Source organism: Bison bison, unplaced genomic scaffold (genome assembly GCF_000754665.1).
Source record: "Bison bison bison isolate TAMUID 2011002044 unplaced genomic scaffold, Bison_UMD1.0 scf7180017864057, whole genome shotgun sequence".
NCBI lineage: Eukaryota > Metazoa > Chordata > Mammalia > Artiodactyla > Bovidae > Bison > Bison bison.
The window spans coordinates 4,065,715-4,090,309 of record NW_011494629.1 but is presented as its reverse complement, the minus strand read 5'-3'; the positions used below and the strand labels follow the sequence as shown (position 1 = coordinate 4,090,309).

Here is a 24,595-nt window from a genome sequence, read left to right as displayed (position 1 = left end):
TTGAAAAGAAAAGCATCTGCTAGATTTTTAAATCTTTTCTAGCCATTTGAAGACATTCAGTGAAAGCACAAAGAACTGGAGTTGGTTGCAATGGAATTATACTTTGGAGGAGATCCTAGAAGGCACTTTTGTATTCCTTTATAACTCCCAAGTCCAAGTCAGAACAGGACAAGAAATTCTTAAAATTTGAGCTAATGAAAAAATTCAGAGAAAAAAGAATGCAGCCTGGATGTAAGAGGGTAGCAGGGAACCACAGTTTCATAAGACACATCCTCCTTCTCTGTGCTCTTGCTCTTAACTACATGATGTTCTCCAGTAAGCTTCTTGCCACATTCTTCTGCAGAAAAGGAGTCTCTCCACTGTGAAGGTATTCATTTAATGACAAAGAGTATTAGGAGAAGACAGACTGTGCCTCCACTAGTCTAATAAGAACATTCTGATTACTTGTGGGAACGGAGGACAGTGGGAGCGCAAGGAGCACAGTAATTGTCATATGGAAACACACAGACAAGAGACTCCAGTCTTCTCTGCTTCCCTACTTTCCTTCCGCACCAAGTGCTGAAAACCATACTTAACTGTATTCCCTAAAGAGGAGGAAGTGAAACAAGGCAGAGGAGAAAATTTTGCTTCCTTAAGATAGAAGACTGGGCCTGCTGAGAGACCACTGTGTACGATGGCAGAATCAGAGGTGAAAAAGGATGCAATGCTCATGAGACCTCATGGCTACAAAATCACCTTTGCTAACAGCAGAAAACCAGTGGGAAAATTCTTTTTGCTAGATTAGAAAGACTATATTAAAGATATCTACTTAAGAACACCAGAGCAAAGTTGTACAGACAACTGATTGAAAGAAAAGCCATCCCAAGGATCCCAAACCAACTATATATTTTTGACAGGAAAAAGAAACTACTTCACTGTCATCATAAATTGCTGTTTCAAAAAAATCTGTTAAGAGTAAGTGCATTTTAAAAACAAAGTGTGTTATTTTTAACGTCCATTGTACGAAACTAACAGTGAAGACTTCCTTCCCTACCACCAACCCAGGAAGAGCAAAGATTCAGAATAAGAACCTTGGAAAAAAAGGCAAATCAAACAAAGCTAGAAGAGCTGATAGTGAGAAAAACATGCATCATGAGAAAAACACTGGACACCAGAGGTGAGCACTAGTAGAGAAATGGAATGGGACACTTACACAGCAGCTATCTGTCAAAGGTCCTGATGGCTACTGTGTTCTTAGACCATCGAGACAGAATAGCAGGATGGGGAGAATGTAGTCACAAACAATCCACCAGATGACAATACTACACAGTGCAGAGGTCAGCACAGCTAGGGAACATCTGGAAAGGGGCAAAGGGGAAAGAACAGATGTTCAAACTGAGAAGCCAATAAATAAATAAATAAAGCCACGTGTGAATTTCAGATACCCTGCAACGCAAAGGGGCAGGAAACAGGGATCAAACTTTGCTGTTTTATGCTGGGGGGAAAAAAGCTGTCTTCAGTTTTGAACAAATTTGATATTTGGTAACAAAAGATTAAACCCAATCTCTAGTTGGATAACTACCCCATGTTAATTTAAATTGTATGATACAGAAATTAGAGTCACAGCTATGTGATTGAAATTCTTTAAAAAGCACAATAACCACACAGAAAACCAAATCACAGACAAAAATGAGGCAAAACCAACCAACCAAAAAAAAAACACCCAAACCCCTGAACTGATAATTAACAACAATCTCATAGGAGGCACAATTAAATATAAGAGGACACAACGCAGCACGTGTCTGCATTCTAGATTTTCATCTGTTCCTCTAGTAAAGCTCATGGCAAGATAATTATTTTCCAGTGATGAAGCATATCTACCTACACTGTTAAGGGGGTTCTATGGGATTATTCAAGGATAACTATATCTGTATTTTTACCTGCTCCCATAGGATGCACTTCCATTCTTCATACATCATTTTCCTTTACCCCTAACAAACCTAGCAGAAATCATCAGCACGGTGCAGAAAGATAGGTAGCATGGATGAAGTTATAAAATCTACCAAGTCAATTTTAGCAGAGACAATAAGACTTGCCATTACGTTTTGGGTATCACTTGAAGATCATCATGCTACATCATTGCCTGTCTTCATGGTAGTCGGGATCAGAGAAGCTCTCTGACAAAATCACTAATTTCATAATTTCTAATACTTTAATTCTCCCCAAATATTGACTGTTTGTGAAATAGAAATCAATGACTGGATGTACTATACAATTTTCTTCTAAGAATCATCAGTACTTTTCTATTTTTTCACTCACTTTCCCTCTTACAAGTATTTTCATTTGGCTAAGTACCAGCAGTGAAGCAAAATAACATGTCCACATTGACACATGGGAGAAACATTTCAGATTTTTAACCCAAGCTTCTGCTCAGGAGACTTTTACTTCTAAAAGGGGACTTTTAACTTCTAAAACAACACAAAGACTTTGGAAGGAAAAGAAATCTCCAGTTGACCTTTTCTGGGGCCAAAGGAACTACAAAGAAGAGCAAAGAAGAGATGATTGTAACAGTCAAGAGGGTTGGAAAAAGCAGAGAGAATAAGGAACGAGAAGGATGGAAAATCTACTGTGACTAATCTTAAATTCTCCAGGGCCTTTACACATTATTAAGAGCTTAGAATTTCAGCATTTTGCTTTTTCCTTTAAAAGTGTGACTTAAAAGCTTATTAATTGTGTGCATGGGGAGAGGACAGTTTGGGGATTATTCTATTGTTTAAGGGATTATAAATACAATTAAAGGGAATCAGCAGTGAAAGCTGAGGGCTGGGGTTCCATCACTGGTCAGGGAATTAAGATCCCACAAGCCATGAAGCATGGCCAAAACAAAAAGATTGTTTAACATATGCCAAGAGTGCTTCACAAGGGCCCAGTGCCTTTTACACCTTTTGGGATAAGGTGGGGTGTAACTAAGCAAATGGATAGCATAGAGGCTGGAATTTTCTCCATGGGTTGTTGCTAGTTACTATCATTCAGCCATCCATCAAGTTCCATCTCAGGGAACTGCACATACCAAGATAAATATCACAGCATCTCGTGTCACCTTCTGGTTTCCAACAATATTTCTAATTTTAGTCTACATTCGTTGCTTTCTTTTATGTTACCACAAACCTTTGATCTATGGAAGAGACTTTCATAGTTTCATTTTTTTAGAAGGGAGCATCGAATGATTTGTACTCTTATAAAACATATTCACAAGGTGGCAGACAGAGTTACTGAAGGAAATTTCCTTTAAGCATCATCAAACTCAAGAACCTTAACTCAGCAGAATTCCCATCCCCTGACTCGCAACTTGACTTCTGAACAGAAGGCAACAAGCTATTGAGAAATAAACTGATGCTGCAGATTTTTTAAAACAGAACAAAAAACCTGGACATAACTAAAAGCAACCCCACAAAATCATCCATTTTATAGGGCTTGTGATTCCAAGTGTGGCCCCTGGACCAGCAGCATCTTTGACACCTGGGAGCTTGCCAGGAAAGAAATGCAGAATCAGACGGCATCCCAGACCCAGTGACCATTATCTGCATTTTAACAAGCTGCCCAGGAGACTCAAACGCACACTGAGGTTTGAACAGCACTGCTCTAGGGCACTGGCTGTTTCCTCCTGCAGAAAACTGGCTTCAGAATGATTATTTGGAGGGACGATACTATTTTTAAATATAAGGAACCATTAAGACCTTAAATGATGACTTGAAATTAAAAGCAAAATGGCATTTGGAATTTTAAAAAATTATTTAAAAATGCACATTCTTATAGCATTCTAGTTGAGTGCATGCACAACAGCAAAGAGAATGCTTAATTAATGCGTATAATCAACACTGATGCCTTTCATTCACATGGCACTTTATTATGGAAAACTCATTCCTTCCCTTTGGGTCTTTTAAGAATCTCCCAAGGCAGTGGCCCATGATGATACATCCTTTTAAGTAGAACTGAACTTTGGAATTTAAGATTATGAGAAGATACCAGTGAAGGACCACTTTTAATTAAAGAGACCTGTTCTTCAGACTTAGGGACGCAGTGAAGGAAGGAGAGAGTGGGAAAAATTGAGAAGAGTACATTGAAACATATACATTACCCTGTGTAAAATAGATGGCTAATGGAAATTTGCTGTGTAACACAGGGAGCTCAACCCGGTGCTCTGTGATGACCTAGAAGGGTAGGATGGAGGGGGCAGCTGGTGGAGAAGAGGGAAGGGATATATGTATACTTATGGCTGATTCATGTTGTTATATGGCAGAAACCAACACAACATTGTAAAGCAATTATCCTCCAATTCCAAATAAATTTTTTTCTCCTCTGGCTCAGACAGTAAAGAATCTGCCTGCAATGCAGGAGACCTGGGTTCAATCCCTGGGTCAGGAAGATCCTCTGGAGAAGGGAATGGCAATCTACTCCAGAATTCTTGTCTGGAGAATCCTATGGACAGGGGAGCCTGGCGGGCTACAGTCCGTGGGGTCACAAAGAGTCGGTCACGACTGAGCAACTAACACTACTCCTACTCGTACTACTGTGTCATAGTTTCTTACCATATTACAAGATGCTTACTGAATAATAAGATAACCTGTCTCCATCACCAGAAAGGCAGGGCTGGGGGGTGCTGCAGAATTTGGTACCCAAAGGAAGGAATCCAATGGCACAGGTGGGAGCATCTCCTAAAGAATAACTTGGGAAAAAAGTACAATGGCCAAGTTTTTTACTTTACCATCTTTCTAACGATCCTGGATATTCCTAGAGATTGAATCTCAACTAACACTTACATGAGGAACTATAAAAGGACACACACAGACAACCTAATAACTATAAAACTTGCTATTTCCACTTTAAATCTCCTTCTGTGACTTGAAAAGAATTCCTCCAACAAAAAGTTCATATAAAAATATAGTTTAATCAATTCATTGTTGACTTAAAATGACATGACATTAAGCCACCATGTCACCACTAATTAAATTCCACCATATCAAAACAAATTATGTACAGTATGGTAGTAAATTTAAACAAGTCTGCAATTGTAACAACTACAGACAAATCTACAGTCATTCTATAGTTTACATCTGCCATCACTCTCTTGAGGATGTAAAATGGTTATGAGAAATGAATACTGCATACCATATTAGTAAACCAAGAAATCAGCCATCGCAGCCACCAGCCACAGGTGAGCTGGTATGCTCTGAAGGAGCTCAGAAAGGAGAATACCTGCCATCTAGCAGCCATCAGACTGCAGCCACTCCCCACGGTGAACCTTGAGGAGACTGGGATATGAAAACACAGAATACTGGACCCAAACAGCTGAGGTGCTGATCAAAGGAATGATTTCAGTGGGCCCAGACTTCTGTATCTTCCCATACATCTTCCCATAAATTCCTTCACTTGAGATATCTAGCTTTCTTTTATTAATGGTGATCTTTCGACACTTAGACTACCTGCCTTTTGCTGCAAACTCCTATATATCCTGGTGCCTCCCTGCACACCCCCATCACCTCCTCAGAGCAGTTCTCTCAGGGTTACTTGAAATGCTGCCTCCTAGGTTTCAAAGTCCTAAAAATTTTTAGTTGACACTTACTATCCATAGAGAAATAGTTTTCTGTATAGTGCTTTCCTATCTATACAAGCTAGAGAGGTTACAACAGAGGACAGAGATAAATAAAAGATACATAAGAGTTTCTTAGGCAACACCTTTAGATTGTAAATAAAGTAGATACTCATTTCAAGGTGGCATAATGGTCATGCAACCATGGAGAAAATGTATAGCAAAAAATGCTCATGAAGGAAGGACCTTATACACAAATTTAAATAACAACAACCACACGAAGGAAATCAGACTCACGTGAGAGGAATAGCGTTTGTTTTTGACTGTCTTCTGCTTTTCAGGGCCCGAAGTCTATCCCCTTGTGTCACTCCACTGATTTCGTCATCATCACTGTACTGTATAAGTAGAGAAACACTGAGCTAATGACTTAAGCTGTACTTATTAATGCAGTGAAGCACAGCAGCTATATATATCCATACAGATCATACACAGACACATACAAATATATTCATACTTCAACTTTCTTATGAACTCTAAAATATCTTGCTGCTTTCAAAATAAAGCTATAGGACACATTTCAGGACACCTGAAAGCTGACTTTCACAAAGAACCCAATAGCCCTCTTATTATAAAACATTTTGACAGTGAAGAGGCATAATGGGTTTTCAATATTGAAAACACTTTCTTTAAATTTTGCAATCCACTTACCACTACAAAACATATTTAGTATTGCTACCCCCTAAATTCTTGGTTCTTTAAGGTTCCCCATTTGCAAACAAGTGGTCTCCTAAATCAGCTATCATGAAATGGGAAAAAATGGGGAGAGGGGGTATCACTAGGTCCATATAAAGGGTTTACTTTACATACCTCTTTTTATCCCAGTGTCTTGTGAGTAAACAAAACATAAACTTTAGTTTTAAGGACACATAACTTTGAACTATTTTGACTAAAAAGTTCCTAGACAGGGCAATAAGTATAAAAAATATGTGACGATAATCCCTCAGAATGTGCTTTATTTATCTACAGTTTTCTCCACGCCCTAAAACCTTCTCAACAGCACTTAAAGCAATGACAACAGCATGATGGGGGTGGTTCGATTACCAGTTCAGGTTCTTGCTTGTCTTGATTCTCGACCCCATTGATTGAAATGTCATCCACAGCCAAAAGGAGTTTTGAGACAGCCGCTCTGTGTTTTCCATTCTCCTGACCCCTCAACTTTTGACGGAAATAGTCACCTTCTATCCAGAGGCTTGCCTGTTTCCTACAGCATTTAAGTAACAATATCAAAATACAGCCTTCCAGAAAGAAACATACCAACAACTTTCTCCTACTGCTGTTGCCAGGGACTAAGAAAAATTCTAATTCCCATCACCTTCCAGACCCATGAATTCCTGAGGAACTACTGATAGCGCAGTTCGTAAAGAATTCGTCTGCAATGCAGGAGACCCCAGTTCGATTCCTGGGTTGGGAAGATCCACTGGAGATGGGGCAGGCTACCCACTCTAGAATTCATGGGCTTCTTTTGTGGCTCAGCTGGTAAAGAATCTGCCTGCAATGCAGAAGACCTGAATTCGATCCCTGGGTTGGGAAGATCCCCTGGAGAACGGAAAGGCTACCCACTCCAGTATTCTGGCCTGGAGAATTCCATGGACTATACAGTCCATATGGTCACAAAGAGTCGGACACGACTGAGTGACTCACTTTCACTTCCATCCACTTACATCATCAAAAATTGCTGCTGTGGTCCAATCACCGAGCCAGGTCTGCAGATTCTGACCCAAGCAATGGTCTCGGTTGCTGTCATCCTGTAATGCTTCATGATGTAGCAGGCTATCAAAGTGCCTGTTCGTCCAAGGCCAGCTTAGGAAAGAAACAAACCAATGAGACCTGGTCTCATCTGCTTCAGAATTTTGTTGGGCAGGTAGAATTTTTTTTTTTTAAAGCTTCCCAGGATTCTGCTCCCCTCAACAATGCTTCTCATGTTTTGATATAAAGTACAACCAACTAGAGAGCATTAATTGGTATGTGATGCAGCCTAGAAACAGAGATTCCTAAAATCTCCCACATGATTCTATGTTTAACCCAAATCCACTTTCTAAGAGATAATTCTCAGTAACAGTGTTTTATACTCTGGGTTTTCAGTTAATAATACCATCATCTTTCTAAAAATATAAGCTTAAAATCTTATACTTTCTCCCTCACCCAACATTTTTTTCTACTCTACTTTTATACATATTTGCACATGGACTTTTCTCCCCACTCTATTCCTGTTGTCCTTCTTTACTCTCATCTTGACTAGTATCATTACCTCCTGCGATGATTAATTCTAATTGTCAATCTGGTAGGTGTAGTTCGATGAGATTGGTAGATTCTGAGTAAGCTGACTGCCCTCCATACTGTGGGTAGGCCTCATCCAATTAATTGAAAGTCTGAAAAGAACAAAATATCCACCTCCCAAAGCAGAGACATTGCCAACAAAGGTCTGTATAGTCAAAGCTATGGTTTTTCCAGTAGTCATGTTTGGATGTGAGAGCTGGACTATAAAAAAGGCTGAGTGCCCAAGAATTGATGCTTTTGAACTATAGTGTAGGAGAAGACTCTAGAGAGTCCCTTGGACTGCAAGGAGATCAAACCAGTAATCCTAAAGGAAGTCAACCCCGAATATTCATTGAAAGGATTGATGCTAAAGCTGAAGCCACTTGATGTGAAGAGCCAACTCATTAGAATAAGACCCTGATGCTGGGAAAGATTGAAGGCAGGAGAATAAGGGGGCAACAGAGGACAAGATGGTTAAATGGCATCACTGATTCAATGGACATGAGTTGGAGCAAGCTCTGGGAGATGGTGAGAGACAGGGAGGCCTGGCCTGCTGCAGTCCATGGGGTTGCAAAGAGTCGAACATGACTGAGCAACTGAACAACAAAGTTAGAGGGAATTTTCTACCAGACAGGCTTTGGACTTCAACTGCACCACTGGCTCTCTTTGGGTCTCCAGTCTGCCAGTCCACACCGCAGCTTTTATACTCACCAGCCTATATAGTCCCATAAGCCAGTTCCTTATAATAAATCTCCTTCTCTACATGCACATATCCTACTAGTTCTATTTCTCTGAGAAACTCAAACTAACACAGATTTTGGTACTGTGAAGTGGCATACTACTCAAACACTATGTAAAAATGTGGAAGTGACTTTGGCATTGGGACTGTAAAGACCAGGAGAGTTTTAAGGCACATAATAGAAAAAACCTAGACTGCCTTGAAGAGACTATTGGTAGGAGGAACATGGACATTAATGGAGATTTCAGTGCAGACTCACGTGGAAACTGAAAGGAAAGCAATTCTTATTAGAAAGTGGCAAAAAAACACCCAGAAACCACCTAGCTGAATTGTGCTCTAGCGCTTTGTGGCAGAGAGAACTTCTGAGTGACAGCCTTGGACATTTAACACAGTAGATTTAAATTCATTAGCAAAGTGCTGAAGGTCCAGCCTGGTTTCTCCTGACTGACATGAGAGACAGAGAGAGAGATGAATCGAAGAAGTAATAGTTAAGCAAAAGGGAATGACAAACTGAACATTCAGAAAACTCTAGGCCTAGTCAATCTGAAAAAAGAGAGAAAGTGTATTCTGGATACCAAGCCTAAGATTAAAAAATAAATTCCATAATGATATTACCCATGGATTTAATCATGGGTAATTAAAAGCCATCTCAGCAAAAACCAAAAACATTGACAGGATTACAGTAGAAGACACACTGACAGTTTGGACTAAAGGGGAGGATGAAACAGGGCTAAATAGGATGAAATAAAAGAAGGCTTTTTTTTTTTAGGTTTCAGGGATTCCATAGGACTGGACAACGGAACTGGTTGCAAATAAGCCCCATCCTTCAAGAGAAGGTTAGTATGACTCTAAGGGTGATGCAGAGGTCAGCCTGGCTGCCAATACAACCACAGGCCCAGAGGTCGAGGCTGTCTGCTCCTAGGTTTCATAGGGCAGGGCCTCCTGCATAGTTTCAGCAGGCCAGGCTGCCCCTGCTCATAGCCACAGGGGCAGGGCTGCCATCCCAGTGGACCTGTTGAACAGAGAAAGGAGCTAAAGAGCCTCAAGATCCAATGGCATTTGCTTTGCTAGGATCTGAACTTGCCTGGGACCTGTCACTACTTTCTGATTTCTCTCATTTGGAACAGGAATATCTATCCTATTCCCGTTACATTATTTTACTTTATAAGTACATAACTTGTCTGGTTTCAGAAGTTCACAGACAGAGAGGAATTTGCCTCAGGATAAATCATACCTGAAGTGTCAACCATGATTCAGGAGATATTTAGATGAGACTTTACACATAGAATTGATACTGTAATGGGTTAAGACTTTGGGGACTGTTGGGAAAGAGTGAATGCATTTTACCTCAAATAGATACTAGGTGCCCAGAGAACAGAATGTTATGGACTGAACTGTGCCTCCCCAAATCCAGATGTTGAAGTCCTTACCTCCCCATAAGACTGTTTCTGGAAAAAGGGCCTTTGCAGAGGAAATTAAAGTTAAATTAGGGTTATGGAGTGAGGGGGGCACCTAATACAATAAGACTTGTGTCCTTTCTTATAAGAGAGGAAGAGATAGCAGGACTGACTATATAAAGAGGACAAAGAAAAGGCAGCTGGCTATAAGCCAGGAAAAAAGGCCTCACCAGAAATCAGCACCTTCACCTTCAACTTCTGGCCTCTAAAATTGTGAGAAAGTAAGTCTTATGCTCTACTGACTGAGCTAGTCAGGCAACTCTCAATTATAAGAAAATAAATTTTTTGTTGTTTAGTATTCTATTATAGTACTTAGAGCAAATCAATACACTGCCAATGAATCTTCCTTTTCCCTTGATAATCCAACCTTCACACCATCATCAGTTTTCTTCACTAAAGATCTTATCATATCAAATTCTCTTCAGATTTTTAACTGGTCAGCAGTGAACTTCAGAGTTTCCCAACCTCAGCACTATTGACATTTGGAGTGAGATAATTCTTTATTGTGGTGGCTATCCTGTGCATTTCAGCTGAAAATCACCTCAACTGCTTATTATAGTTGGAAAAAAATGAAATAACCAGAGTTGGATTTTGTTTTATTTTTTAGATTCGGCAAAATATGCCTAATATAAACTTTATCATTTGAATGGATTTTTGTTTATGAATCACTTTCCTGATTTCAATTACTTCTCTATGATTCTGTTTAGCTCACTGAGGTTTCTTTTGGGGTAGGTGATACGAAAATTTATTACTATCAGGATTTCACCATCAAAACTTATGGTCTTTCCTTTTAGCCTTTTGTATAACACCAAAAGAGAGACATTGGCTACTTTGACAACCTTAAAGCAGATTCCAGGAATGTCACCAACAGCATGACCTTTGCAACCAAATCCAGCAACCAGAACTTCATCATTTTCCTCAGAAACATTCAAACAACAAAGGCTGTGATTATTTTGTCATTCTTGATTCGCTCAACCTGATACACTTCCTGATGGCAGAATTTGGCTGTCTGGCTTCAACGCCTACTTCTTCTGCCACAATTCCCTTTGCATGAGAAGCGCCTCCAAAAGGACTGGCCTTCGGTCCTAATAGGCTTTCTTGGACTGTCTATCGTGCCACCTGTGATGGCGATGGAGCTTCCCAGCAGTATGAAGACTGCAACACTTGTCCATCCTGCCGGCGCCACAGACCTAAGCAAAAGAGCTCATGGAGCATTTTTAAGACAGTCATTTAAAATTTTTTAATTCAAAGATCTATGTCCCTTTGGGGTCAGTTTCTGATCATTTTAACCATTTTAAAATGCAGAGACAGCATCATTAACAAATTAACATCACTACTGCTATGTCCCAAGTATACTTGAGACAAATTATACTCTGTTGGTTGGTGGTCACAGAGTTCTGTATAAGTCTGTTAGATACAGATGGTTTGTTGTGCTGTTCAAGTCCTCTATTTCCTTATCTTCTGTCTGACTGTCCCAACCACTGTTGAAGATGGGATATTTAAATTTCCAACTATTACAGTACAACTGTTTTCTCCTTCAAGTCTGTCAATTTTTCCCTCTTGTATTTTGAACATCTGTTATTAGGCATGTAAAAAGTTTATAATTGTTCTATATTTATATATATTCTTGCTCTGTTGAAACCTTTGTTAATATATAACGTTCTTGTCTCTTGTAATCTTGATTTAAAGTCTATTTTGTCTGACAATCACCTCTCTCTTTTGGTTACAATCTACACGAAATTTTTCATCCTTTCATGTTCAACCTCTTTGTGTCTTTGGATCTAAACTTAGTATCTTTTAGGTAGCATATAGCTAGATTATTTTTGTAAGCCATTCTTCCAATTTCTGTCTTTTGATTGGAGCGTTTACAACCAAAGTGACAACAGTAATAGCCTTTATAACCGTTCACGTACGTACTTTCACAGAGATTTTAATTTCTTTATACAGCACTGAGTGACTGTCTAGAGTCCTTTCATTCGACCTTTACCATTTCCTGCAAGGCAAGCCTAGTGGCAGCAAATTCCCTCAGCTTTTAGTGATCTAGGGATATCTTAAATTCTCCATCATTTTTGAAGGACAGTTGTGCCAGACATAGGATTTATGGTTGACACTCTTTTTCCTTCAGCACTTTAAACATAGCAACCTACTGCCCTCTGGTCTCCAAAGTCTCTGATGAGAAATATACTGATAATCTTACTGGGATCCTTGTATGTCAAAAGTTGATCCTCTTCTGTTACTTTCAGGGTTCTCTTTGTCTCTGGCTTTACAATGACTGACTGACTGCATCTTGATGTAGGTCTTGAGTTTTTCATGCTTGGAGTTTGTTGGGCTTTCTGATGTTTACATTCATGTCTTTAATCACATTTGGGAAGTTCTCAGACATTAATTCTTCAAATAATCTCCCTGCTTCTTTCTCTTGTCCCTTTGGGATTCCCAAAATCCATACACTGGCTTACTTCATGGTGTCTCAGAGTTCTCTTAGGCTTGGGTCCCGTTTCAGTCTTTTTTTTGTTGTTGTTCCTCAGACCTAGGGGCTTCCCTGGTGGCTCAGATGGTAAAGCGTCTGCCCGCAATGCGGTAGACCTGGGTTTGATCCCTGGGTTGGGAAGATCCCCTGGAGAAGGAAATGGCAACCCACTCCAGTATTCTTGCCTGGAGAATCCTATGGACAGAGGACCCTGATAGGCTACAGTCCATGGGGTCGCAAAGAGTCAGACACAACTGAGTGACTTCACTTTTACTTTTCTCAGACCCGATCATTTCAATTATTCTGTCTTTAAGTTTGCTGATTCTTCCTTCTGCCCGCTTATGACTGCTTGTGAATCTCATCAGTAAATTTTTCATTTCAGTTCCAGAATTTCCTTTTTCCTTTTAATGCTTTGTCTCTCCTGTTGATATTTTAATTTGATTCATACATTGTTTTCTTGACTTTGTGTACATTTTCTTTTACCTCTTTGAGCACCTTTAAGACAGATGTTTTAGGAGTTCTCTGGCAGTCCACTGGTTAAAACTCCATGCTTCCACTGCAGGGGGCATAGGTGCAACCCCTGATCAGGGATACTCCCATGCCATGTGGCAACAACAACAAAAAAATATAGTTGTTTTAACACCTTTGTCTAATAAGTTCACCCTCTGGTCTTTCTTTGGGACAGTTTCCGTTGATTCATTTTTTCCTTGAAATGAGCTATCCTTTCATGTTTCTTGGCAGTCCTTGAGATATTTTGGTGAAAACTGAATTTTCAGTGAAAACTGAAAATTTGAATCTGATAATGTGGGAACTCCAGTAATTAGATTTCTTATATGCTCCAGGGTTTGCTGTTTAGTTTTTCTTTTCCCCAATGTTGGATTTTTCTTAACAAAAATATATCCCTTGTCTTTTTAGTTGAATAACCAAAAAAGAAAAGTTTAATAAATCCTAGTATATCCACACACTCATTCAATAAATACTTATTAAGTACCAGGCACTGTGCTATTTACTGAAAATCTAGCTACTTGTTAGAAAACAAAGTCCAAAAGATAAGCTCTTTGAGTTTTCTCTGCTCACTGACATATGCCAGAACCTACCAAAGTAGGCGCTGAATAGACATTTAATGAATAAATGAATGTGATAAGCCTTTGTAGGGTTACCGATGAATACAACTTAATTTATTATACTTTCCACATGAAATTGGGGGTTTAAAAGCATTCTTTGGGACTTCCCTGGTCATCCAGTAGTTAAGAATCCACTTTCCAATGCAAGGTATGCAGGTTTGATTCCTGGTTGGAGAACTAAGATCCCACACATCACAGGGCAACTAAGTCCACAAGCCACAACTACTGGGCCTGTGAGCTCCACAGCCCGCACAACACAACTAGAGAGCCCACACACAACCAGAGAACCCACACGCCACAACTAGAGAGAAGCCTGCACACTGCAACAGACCTAGAGCAGCCAAAATAAATAAATAAAGGTGTTCTTTATATGCACAGCTTTTTTATGCCAATACCTCAATAAAGTAGTTTTACGAAAAAAAGCAAACCACAAAAGGAAAAAAAAAGACTCTTTAAAACAAAGGCATCTTCATGTGTCCTTGCATATAATCTAAATGAGTACGTGTGTTTCTATACACACATACATACATGTCCACCACTCTTTAACCAACACTAGAAACATACCTTTACAGTGTACTGCAATGGCACCCTCTGCATTTTCACAAATATCCAGAAATTCTTTAACGATGGCATCAGTAGGGGTGCTGCCATCCGCAAAGAAAAGATCATAGTGATCGAAACCAGCATTTGTAAAGCGTTTGGCATCATACATCCTTTTATTCAGACGAATAACTGTAGTAACGTTGTGATTCTTAAAATATGGAATATAAGCCTCAGGAGAATGCTGATGGTAACCTACATGAAGAAATTCACCAGATGTTGTAAAATGCAGAAAGGAAACAATGGATAACAGTATCACTTGTAACTGCATGGAAACAGTATCACTTGTAACTGCATGGAAACAGTATCTGGACTGGGGATTGAATACCAATTTGATTATAACTATGAAAAAAAAATTTAAAAATTAAAATCCAGGCAGAAAGATGAGATAAAATGTTCAAGTGTACACTTAATTAAGAGAGCAGAGCTCTGGCCTCTTTTAAAAGAAAATACCGGATGGATACTTTTAATAACAAAACTATACTGGTCTCATATTTTTGCATACCACTTTCAAGTCTGGTTCTTGAATGAGGTCCACAGAAGGCAAGAAATCGGTCTGGTATTATCCAATTTAAATCTCCATTTTCTGCTTTCTGCAAAAGGAAGATCACAATTCATTCTTATATTTAATCTCCTCTCCAGGTCCCTTTCAATAGTGAGTATCTTAAGGACTTCAAATCCATTTCCTTTAGCACAAAAGCTGTTTACAAATGACCATGAGACAGGAAACTAAAATTTATCCTGTTATGAATACTCCCAGGGAATAGTCAGCCCTCAATATCTGTGGGTTTTGCATCTGTGGATTTGGAAGGCTGACTATGAGACTTGAACACCTGTGGATTCTGATATCAACAGTGGGTCCTGGGACCAATCCCCCATGGATACCAAGAGACTATAGTTAGTTAACTTCTGGTCCTAATAACTTTCACTTAAACAGCATTTTTTTTCCCCTACAGCAGTCAGCCTCTGGAAAATACAGCTGACTGCTGCTGCTATCCAGACTATGCCTAAATACTTTATTTTATCCAAGTAAATTCTTATGCAGTTGCTGCTAATCAGTAAGAAAACCAAATTTTCTATCATGAGGGATATGGAAACTTTCCTGTTTTCCTGAATTACTAATTGGCTTCCAATGTGAGCAATCATTACTTTATTGATTTTTTTTTCTTCTTTATTTAAGAATAAAGAAGAAAAAAAATCAATCTAGGGTCCTGGTTTCTCAATATTTACTTTTTATTTCTACAGAGGCACTTTTCTATCATTTTGCTGCCTATTTAATTAGAGAAATCAATGAACATTTTTTACTAAAATTCACCAGAAAATTTAAAATCACAAGAATACAGAGATCATATCTAAACTGAAATTTAAAACACTTTACTTCCTGTTATTAAGTCTTTTGGATTGAATTATACAATTATTCTAAGATAAAGTTCAAGTTTAATAACAATAGAGATGGCTACAAAAAGACTTAAGCAGAAAGTAGGAGACAGTTGATAGTGGGGAAGGAGAGAACATAAACACAAGTTCCATCAGCTTTACAACTGGAGTATATTTTCGTCCACCTAAGAATAGGCAAGAAAAAAAAATCAACAGTTGCCTTAAGATCTATAGGTCAAGCAAGTAACCCAAAACTGATTTACTTGACTTAGTTATAAGTCAAGGGAACTGATGAGCCCATGTTCATTTCAGGCTAAAAGATGTAAGTAAGAATGAGGACAAGCATTGCCAGATGTTCTGACTTTGAAGTAAAATCAGAGTTTTAAAATGAGAAGTCTGTGATTAAATTTCGTTGAATCACAGGTATCATATACTGTAAGATGCATCCTGAATTCAGAAAAGTTAAAACAGGAAAAAATGGGCATCATGGAATCAATGAAAACTACCAATCCAAAATTTCTAAATATAGAGATTAAGGGCTTCCCTGGTGGCTCAGCTGGTAAAGAATCAGCCTGCAATGCAGGAGACCTGGGTTCGATCCCTGGGTTGGGAAGATCCCCTGAAGAAGGGAATGGCTACCCACTCCAGTGGCCTGGAGAACTCCATGGACTCACAGAGTCGGACATGACTAAGTGACTTTCACTTTCATAGAAACTAAACAAAGCTACCATTATGGTCTGTAGCTACTTAACAGTTACCTGTGTCTCAATGCAATTTCTAAGTAAATGACATTTGTTGGTGACCCTGCTACTTCACAGCAATGCTGCAATTGCTGCATTGGTGAGAAGGAAGCTAATTAGCACTTATAATTACTCCTTAGTAAAAAACAAGTAACACTGAGGGAACACTAACTGGTGTTTTGCTTATCTAAAAAGAGAAAGTATATTTTATTTTAAATGTTTAATTTTCATAAAGTGAAAGTTGCTCAATTTTCATAAGGGGAAGTACAAAAAATGGTGTTAATAATTCAACTATATTCAGTAATTAAGATGGTAAATGCATATTGTACTTTATAAACATATAGCTATTGCTGCTAAGTCGCTTCAGTCGTGTCCGACTCTGTGTGAGTCGGCATAGACGGCAGCCCACCAGGCTCCCCCGTCCCTGGGATTCTCCAGGCAAGAACACTGGAATGGGTTGCCATTTCCTTCTCCAGTGCATGAAAGTGAAAAGTGAAAGTGAAGTCGCTCAGTCGTGTCCGACTCTTCGTGACCCCATGGACTGCAGCCCACCAGGCTCCTCCGTCCATGGGATTTTCCAGGCAAGAGTACTGGAGTGGGGTGCCATCGCCTTCTCCGATAATGATCAGCAGTACCTATTAACCCAATTCATCAAGAAAATAGTTCAATTATACCTAGGGGTTTAAAATAATAGCTACTTTAGAAATTGTGAAAGAATAGTTATCTGAGGATTTAAGGTGCTGCTGAATAGAGTGTTGTCTGTGGAATCACTCTATTATTAGTGAGACTGTCTGCTCAAGATAACTATAGCAGGATAGAAAAAAACCAAAACAAACCAAGATTCCACAAGTATTCTTGGCTGAAAAAGACATTTAGCATAACATCTTACTCATTATGTACTTGGAGGGTAGAATGGGAAAATCAAATTACTCTTTCTCAAAAAAAAAAAATACACTACCTTAAAAAAACATAAAGGACATCTGTGGTTTTGCCTGTCTCTCTCCTCTCTGTGTACCATCCTTCTTTTTGGTCTGTATGATTTGATAGGGCTGACCCAATTTCAGCTCCTGGGATGACCAAAGTATTCTGCACCCGCTCATCCACTGCCCTTACCAAAATCACAGCTTGGTTCAGGGGCAGAGACATGATCTAAGCCAAGCCAATGAGAGGAACCGGTGAGTCTCCTGCTGGAGCTATGAACATTCTTTTCCAGTAAGCTAAGTAAATCAAAGTCCCTTGGACTGCAAGGAGATCCAACCAGTCCATTCTGAAGGAGATCAGCCCTGGGATTTCTTTGGGAGGAATGATGCTAAAGCTGAAACTCCAGTACTTTAGCCACCTCATGCAAAGAGTTGACTCATTGGAAAAGACTGATGCTGGGAGGGATTGGGGGCAGGAGGAGAAGGGGACGACAGAGGATGAGATGGCTGGATGGCATCACTGACTCAAAGGATGTGAGTCTCAGTGAACTCCGGGAGTTGGTGATGGACAGGGAGGCCTGGTGTGCTGCGATTCATGGGGTTGCAGAGAGTCGGACACAACTGAGCGACTGATCTGATCTGATCTGATCTGAAGTAAATCAAAAGGGTAAATCAAAGCTGTTGGCAGCCATCTTTATCCAACAGACCTTATAGTTAGTTAACTTTTGGTCCTAATAACTGTTATTTAATAGCTTTTTTTTGGGGGGGGGGCTACAATAGTCAGCCTTTGGAAAATAGAGCTGACTGCTGCTGCTATTCAAACTATACCTAAGTAATTCGGTTATTTTACCCAGGAAAATTCTTATATAGTTGCTGCTTATAAATAAGAACTGGGGAGAACTGGCCTTGGAACAAAACTGGTTTCAGCTCAATTTCTGGTAAGTGTTTGAATACCTGAATCTGGTATGCATGAATTACCCTTGCTCCTGGACATTTTGCTTATGTAAACCAATAAATCTCCCCATTTTATTTAAGCCATTTGTGTTTACTTTTTGTAATCTGCATCCAAAAATGTCTTGACTTCATATAAACAAAAGGTTCTGACAAAAATACGTGTTTTCCAGAGGTAATTAGATGTATACTGGCTATTCATTTCATCAGATCCTATACTAAGGATTTCATAAACATTAACTCATTTAATTCACTCTATAAAAGTCATCAATACTTAAAAAATTTTTTTAACTAAAAATTAAAGAAAAATGCCTAGGAGCACACTCACTCACTCCAAAAGGATGTAACAAGTGCAAAAAATCAATAAGAACTAGGACTGCAGCAACAGGAGTAAGAGAAAGATGACTTTATATACATCTAAATTGTTCAATTAAAAAAAAAAAGAATATTACTTCTGGAAGTAAAACATATATAAAAAAGAGTTAAAAACAATATCCTTGAAAACTTACTTCATAGTATTCATATTCATCCAGGTTAAATGAGTTGAAATTAAAGAAGCCATACTGCATTGCCTAAAATCCAAAGGTAAGCTTTTAAGAATAAAGACGCAAATAAGGAAACAATTTTCAATACAAATTCTTAATAGTAAGTATCAGAAGGCACCCTTGAAAGCATTGTATTTAGATTATGTTCCATGGAATGGCTTTCAAAGGAGGTGGACGATGTCTTTTAAATGCTTCTATCATCAGAAACATCAGTTACAACAATATATATTTTAATGAGATTTTCTTTTTCATTTTTCTTCATTAATCATCCTATCCATGCAAGATCTAAATTATCAAGCCTTCAAAGTAATCCTACTAGTTTATTAGATGAACACCATTCAGGCTTCAAATATAATGCATAACCCAATGGTTGCTAAACAAACAATAACAAAGGGAAGAAACCATGGGTTAGTTTATATCAAACAATCTTACACTTTATACATATCTTCACTTTCAAATTCTTCTGAACAGTCTTGAATTAAAAGATTAGTATTTCTTATACTAAAGACAGCCCTGAGACAAACACTAAAATTCAAATTTTTTGAGAGAAAAAAACTTTTTTCAATAAGGAAAAAATACATGAATTTTCCTTTCTGTAGCCTCATTCTGAGTTGCAATAAGAAGAGTATGCTAAGCAAAGTAAGCAAAGTAACTATTTTCTGAGACAAGGACAATCTGGTGGCTTCTGACAATCGTTCTCCCTGCTTACTAAGACAGACAGTATGTAAGTAACAATTCTTGCTCAAGAAGTTATTCTTGGTTGAAAAGGGGTGATTCTGCAAAACCAGTCTGCAAAATATAAACTATTGAAATATGAATGAGAAATAAGGCTACAATACCAAACAACAAAAATTGTATTTTATAAAATATAGTTGTTTAAGTCCTAATTCCAAGACCAAATCTAAGATGAATTTTCTTTTGAATTTGAAACAATATATATCATATTTAGACTAGAGCTGTTCCTAACAGAATGATACAATAAAAAGTCATCAATCTGCAGGGGATTTCCAGTCTTTGAATTTCATAAGGAGATCTTATTAGAGTAGTATTTTTTTAAAAAGTAGCACTAAAATCAAGATACAATTATTATATTTATAAATATTTCAAACAATAATATTCAAAATCAGTCACAAATAAAAATCTTTAAATGGAAAAATCAGAAGCTGTTGTCTCAAAAAAAATTAAAATGCAGTATGAAAAAAGAAATCTTTGATCTATAGTTACAGCTGATTAAACTTTGTATATAATATCTGATTTAAAAAAACACGAAGTCAATGTTATAGTAGATCATCGCCAAAGCCCTCCTAAGTGTTTCTTCTTCTTTTTTTTTTCCTCAAATATATGTGGTTGCAGGACTGGAGAGAAGGGAATCCTAGGATCCTAGGATCAAGGATAAGTATGCCTGCCTGCATTGGCAACTTCCTAGGGTCCAACTGGCAAGGACTGTAACTGTAACTGGGAGGGGTCATTTATACCTACTGTCCCTCCACCTCCTGATGGCATCCTCTGCCCAGTAAGTGCCTAAATTGAGGCCTCGTGGAACTATCTCAGTGTGTGGCAACCTTCATCAGGTCCTTATACCACAGAGTCACTGGACTCAAATCCCCAGAATTAAGGTCCATCCTCATTACCTTATTACAGGACAAAAGCTATACTAATTAACCTCTGAATCTGTGCACTAACTAGGTCTCTCAGCTTAGCCCATAAAATTTCTGTCACAATTCTCAGAAAGCCACCATGTTTCATCATACCAGACAGTAAACTTGGGTTCCTTCTCCCTCTGAAAATACAAGTCACACAAAACTTGAGATGTTGTTGAAAGCTTATTTGATCTAAGGGCTACTGATTAACAATTCTAGTTTCCTGCACTGTCCTGATATTCAAAAATAACACTGGAGGGAGTGAGTGTTATAACCAGGGTCTGCTGTATCACCTGATTCCAGGGGACCCTATTCATTTAGAATGTGATAGGAAGCTATCCCCTGAAGTCAAAGACAGCAAGTAGCCCTCGTTATAAAACACAGGAGTTATTTTTAAATAGCTTTGAGAAAGCAGTAATGACCTACTTAGTTCTTCATATAAAAGCTAGTAACAAACTAATGGGCTATTCAAATACTTCTGTTGAACTAGAAATTGAATTATTGAAGATACAAAAACAAAGTGTTTAACAGTGTGTTACAGAAATATCTGTTGTAAACAGAATTGCTGGCAATCAGACTCATAAAATACATAAATCAAAGAGAATTCAGAAACCAGTAATCTATTTACTTTTTGTTTTTCTTTGACATCACAACGCATTCAAAACCAATTCTGAATTTAGAACCTAATTACATAACTGTTTCTTCACATCTCTTGTGTTCAAGTGCCTTTCCCCCAACTCACACAGAGAAGCACTCAGATTCAGAATAATGTGTTTTCTAGTTTAGTTGTCATTCTAATGTTGGCAGGGAAATGGGACACCTCTGACATCATACACATCTTAGGAGGTCTTTGGAGAAGGCCTGTCTTCCTTGCACTGTATTTAAGTTCTCCAGCACAACAATAGGCTCATCCTATGAGTCACTTACCTTCTTTACTGCATAAAAACAGTCAAGAAGTGTAATGAAGAAGTTGCAACTTCCATAGGCAGCATCTCTGAAATTCCAAAAGTATTGAAGTACATAGCTCAGTTAATTTTCTGCTTACACTTATCTCAAGACAAAGCTGATTGAAAATCAAACACATATTCAGTTTCAAAAGAAAAAAAAAAAGAATTTTTGCCTTTTGGTTTTTAAATAAAGGATAAGTCACTGTTATACATTTCACTGGCCCTCCCACCTATTCCAGTGGATACTGTTTTATAGATGTTGTTCAATAATGACCACATTCTAAATCTCAAATGATCTCTCTAGATTGTTTTGGCTTTAATAGTTCAGCTTCAAAAGTTCCTTTTTGAGTTCAACTTCTCAATAGTATGTACTCCTCCTCTCAAAAAGACATTTGAATTTGTTCTTCAAATACCATGTCAAATTGTTAGCAGGAAACACTGCTTTTTGATTCTGTACATACATGTTGTGTGTGTGCATATCTACACCCACGTAGCAAAAAAATTTGGAGATCAAGATAGTATTTGAAATAACAGGTGCAAGCTAAAGAATATTTTGCTTCTCTCATTATGCTTTTATGACTTTTAACAATTTAACTGGATAATTTTTTTCTGGTTCCAAGGACAAGCGTACCAATAAAACCACAGAAACGAATGAGTCAACTACTGTTACTAGAGTCACTCTACACTTGGGAAAAGTGCTTTAACAGTTAGGTAGTTAGCCCCATGCAATACTGTATCAATACCTATCAGTAATCTTACTACAAGATTAGTGACACAAGTCTCAGTATCAGTTAAGACTTTGTCCAGAAAAATAAGGTACTCCTCCATTCCCACCTGCTTCTCCTTTTTGTCTCCCTTGAGTCATTTCATTACAAAGTAAAAATTTTAAGAATTAAGCAAGATAAAAATTAATTATGACCATTCTAGGCATGCCAAACAATTATGCCTAATCAGAATGGTACTTATTTGGTCCTTATGTGGAACCAGGTTGTTACTGGAGCTATAATTAATTGCCTGTCTTGGTTGGGTTTTCACACAGTACTTTACTTACCTGAAAAATCAAACTGTACATTTAAAATGTTTAATTTTTGTACAAACTTTTAAGAATATAGACTACTATATTAACATTAAAGAAAAGGGTATCCTTTTTAGCTAAGACAGCTTTGGATATTACTGTCTGAATTCACTAGAATTATTGCAGTATATGTTAGCCTTCTTGAGGACTGGACACAAGGCCTTACAACATGCCATTTGTGTTCTATAAGCTTCTGAGTTTAAAAGCTGATCTTCCAGAAGCTAGAAAAGGTTTCAATGTGACCAAGAAAATGATCTTTACCAATAGCTTACTGGTAATATTCAGGAAGGAGAAAAACATAATGACCTGCAGCTTTAGTTCTCAGAGCATGCTCCCTGGGAAAGCAGCAGCAACATCAACCTCACTTGTTAGAAATTTAATTCTCAACCTCTACACCAGACCTGTGAGTCAGAGTTCTAGGGGTGAGGCTGGGTCCTCCAAGAGTTTAAGAACCACTGACTTACATGATTACACATAATGTTCCGTACAAATAACTGTTTTATGGAATAAGGAATGTTTTTAAGATAGAGAAGCTAAGGTAGGAAAGTGAAGTTTAGTCTAAATCAAAATCAAAATTATCAGTAGAAAGACAATGAACTCTCAAATCACATCCCAATGTTTTTCACCATTTCTTCTCAGTTAGCTATAATTGCTAACTTACTGATAATTCTTTTCCAATCAAGTTAAAGGCATGGTGATTCAGTTTTTGTGACAATTTGAGCATTTATTCAAAGCATAATTGTGAATAACCTCCTGTGGGCCAAGTCCTGCTCTAATTGAGCTTTGATCTGAGCTTGGATAAAGTTCTGCTATATTATCAGAATAGACAAGGCTCTTTCTTTATTCACTCATGTTTATTTCATTAACACTTCCAACTTTAAACACACCCACATCTCCTTCCTCCCACCCAAGCAATTAGACTTCTTCAAAATGGCATAATAGCAGCTATCAATCTGGATATAAGCCTTTGTGGGGTGAAAGCTTGTCATAGATAATTTAACAAACTTGGAAAAGCAGATGAGAATCAATAAAGGAATACTGCTTAGAAACAGCAAAACAATGTCAAATACTAGTTTAAAAAAATTACAATTTTCATAGCAGATTATACTCATAATAGCCAAAAACTGCAAATAACCGAAGTATCCATCAAAAAGAAAATGGACAAATAAAATGTGGTATATTCATAGAATGGAAGGCTACAAAAGCAGTAAAAATAGGACAAACCACTAACACCTGCCACCACAAAGATAAACCTCACAGACAATATATATTTTAAAAACTAGATCCCAGTTCTCCAAAAATGTATACTCTATGATTTCATTTACACGAAGTTCAAAAATAAGAAACACTTTTGGAAAGGGGATAAAAGGGAATCTTTACGGGGACTGACAATGTTCTGTATCTTGAAAGGATGGTACCTACATACACAAATGTAGACGTTTACTGTGCTGTATATATGAGTCATGGAGTTTTTAATTGTGTCTAAGTTATGCATGGATTTAAAAAGGAAAAAACATGAATGGTTAACAAATGTTAGCTAGGGTTCAGGCACCAAGTGTTTCATATGCAGGATGTTACTTAACCCTCATACTTCATTAGGATGATATTACTATCATTCCCATTTATAGACTAAGAAACCAAGCCTTATATTTGTAAAGAACCACAGAGATATTAGTTGCAGAACTTAGAGTCAAACTCTCATCTGTCTGAGGTCAATAGCCAAGCTATTAGCAGCTCTGCAATATTACCTCTCAAGAAAATAAAGAACAGAGACAAAAAAAAAGTCAATTAAGAAGTAAGGAGTGTTATAGGTAATACCAAAGAGGAGATGCACATGCTCTTCATAACTATGATAAAAGGTTTTAAAAAAAAAAAATTGAACTATATTTTATACTTTTTTAATTTAGACAGGCATAAAAATGTCTAATATAATTCATTAAGAGATTGTATATATATGTATACATACATTTTAAAATTCAGTGGTTGAAGAATTATGTGTACGTTAAGTTAAATCTAATTAAATATTGCTATGGAGCATCAAAGAAGTAATTGACTATGGATGAATGCTATTCTCACACAGTTCCTTGTTAGCAACACTTTGTTAACAGTTGTAGTTGTTCTGCGCTCT

The 24,595-nt window shown here is 37.8% G+C and overlaps 1 protein-coding gene across 8 annotated transcripts in view; it reads right to left on the bottom strand.

The window, feature by feature from the left end:
* The window catches only part of CDC14B (cell division cycle 14B), a 59,004-nt gene that overhangs the window by 17,293 nt on the left and 17,116 nt on the right, over window positions 1-24,595 (bottom strand). For 6 of the 8 annotated variants that reach the window (XM_010836005.1, XM_010836008.1, XM_010836007.1 and 3 more), the window contains 7 exons: window positions 21,373-21,439; window positions 18,770-18,832; window positions 14,778-14,865; window positions 14,237-14,467; window positions 7,291-7,429; window positions 6,671-6,830; window positions 5,867-5,964 (listed from right to left, as the gene is read on the bottom strand). In XM_010836005.1, the coding sequence (XP_010834307.1) occupies window positions 5,867-5,964; window positions 6,671-6,830; window positions 7,291-7,429; window positions 14,237-14,467; window positions 14,778-14,865; window positions 18,770-18,832; window positions 21,373-21,439 (846 nt within the window). Of the gene's footprint in view, window positions 1-1,192; window positions 1,338-5,866; window positions 5,965-6,670; window positions 6,831-7,290; window positions 7,430-14,236; window positions 14,468-14,777; window positions 14,866-18,769; window positions 18,833-21,372; window positions 21,440-24,595 lie in introns of all 8 variants that reach the window. The other 2 variants (XM_010836009.1, XM_010836010.1) reach the window with 1 other exon arrangement.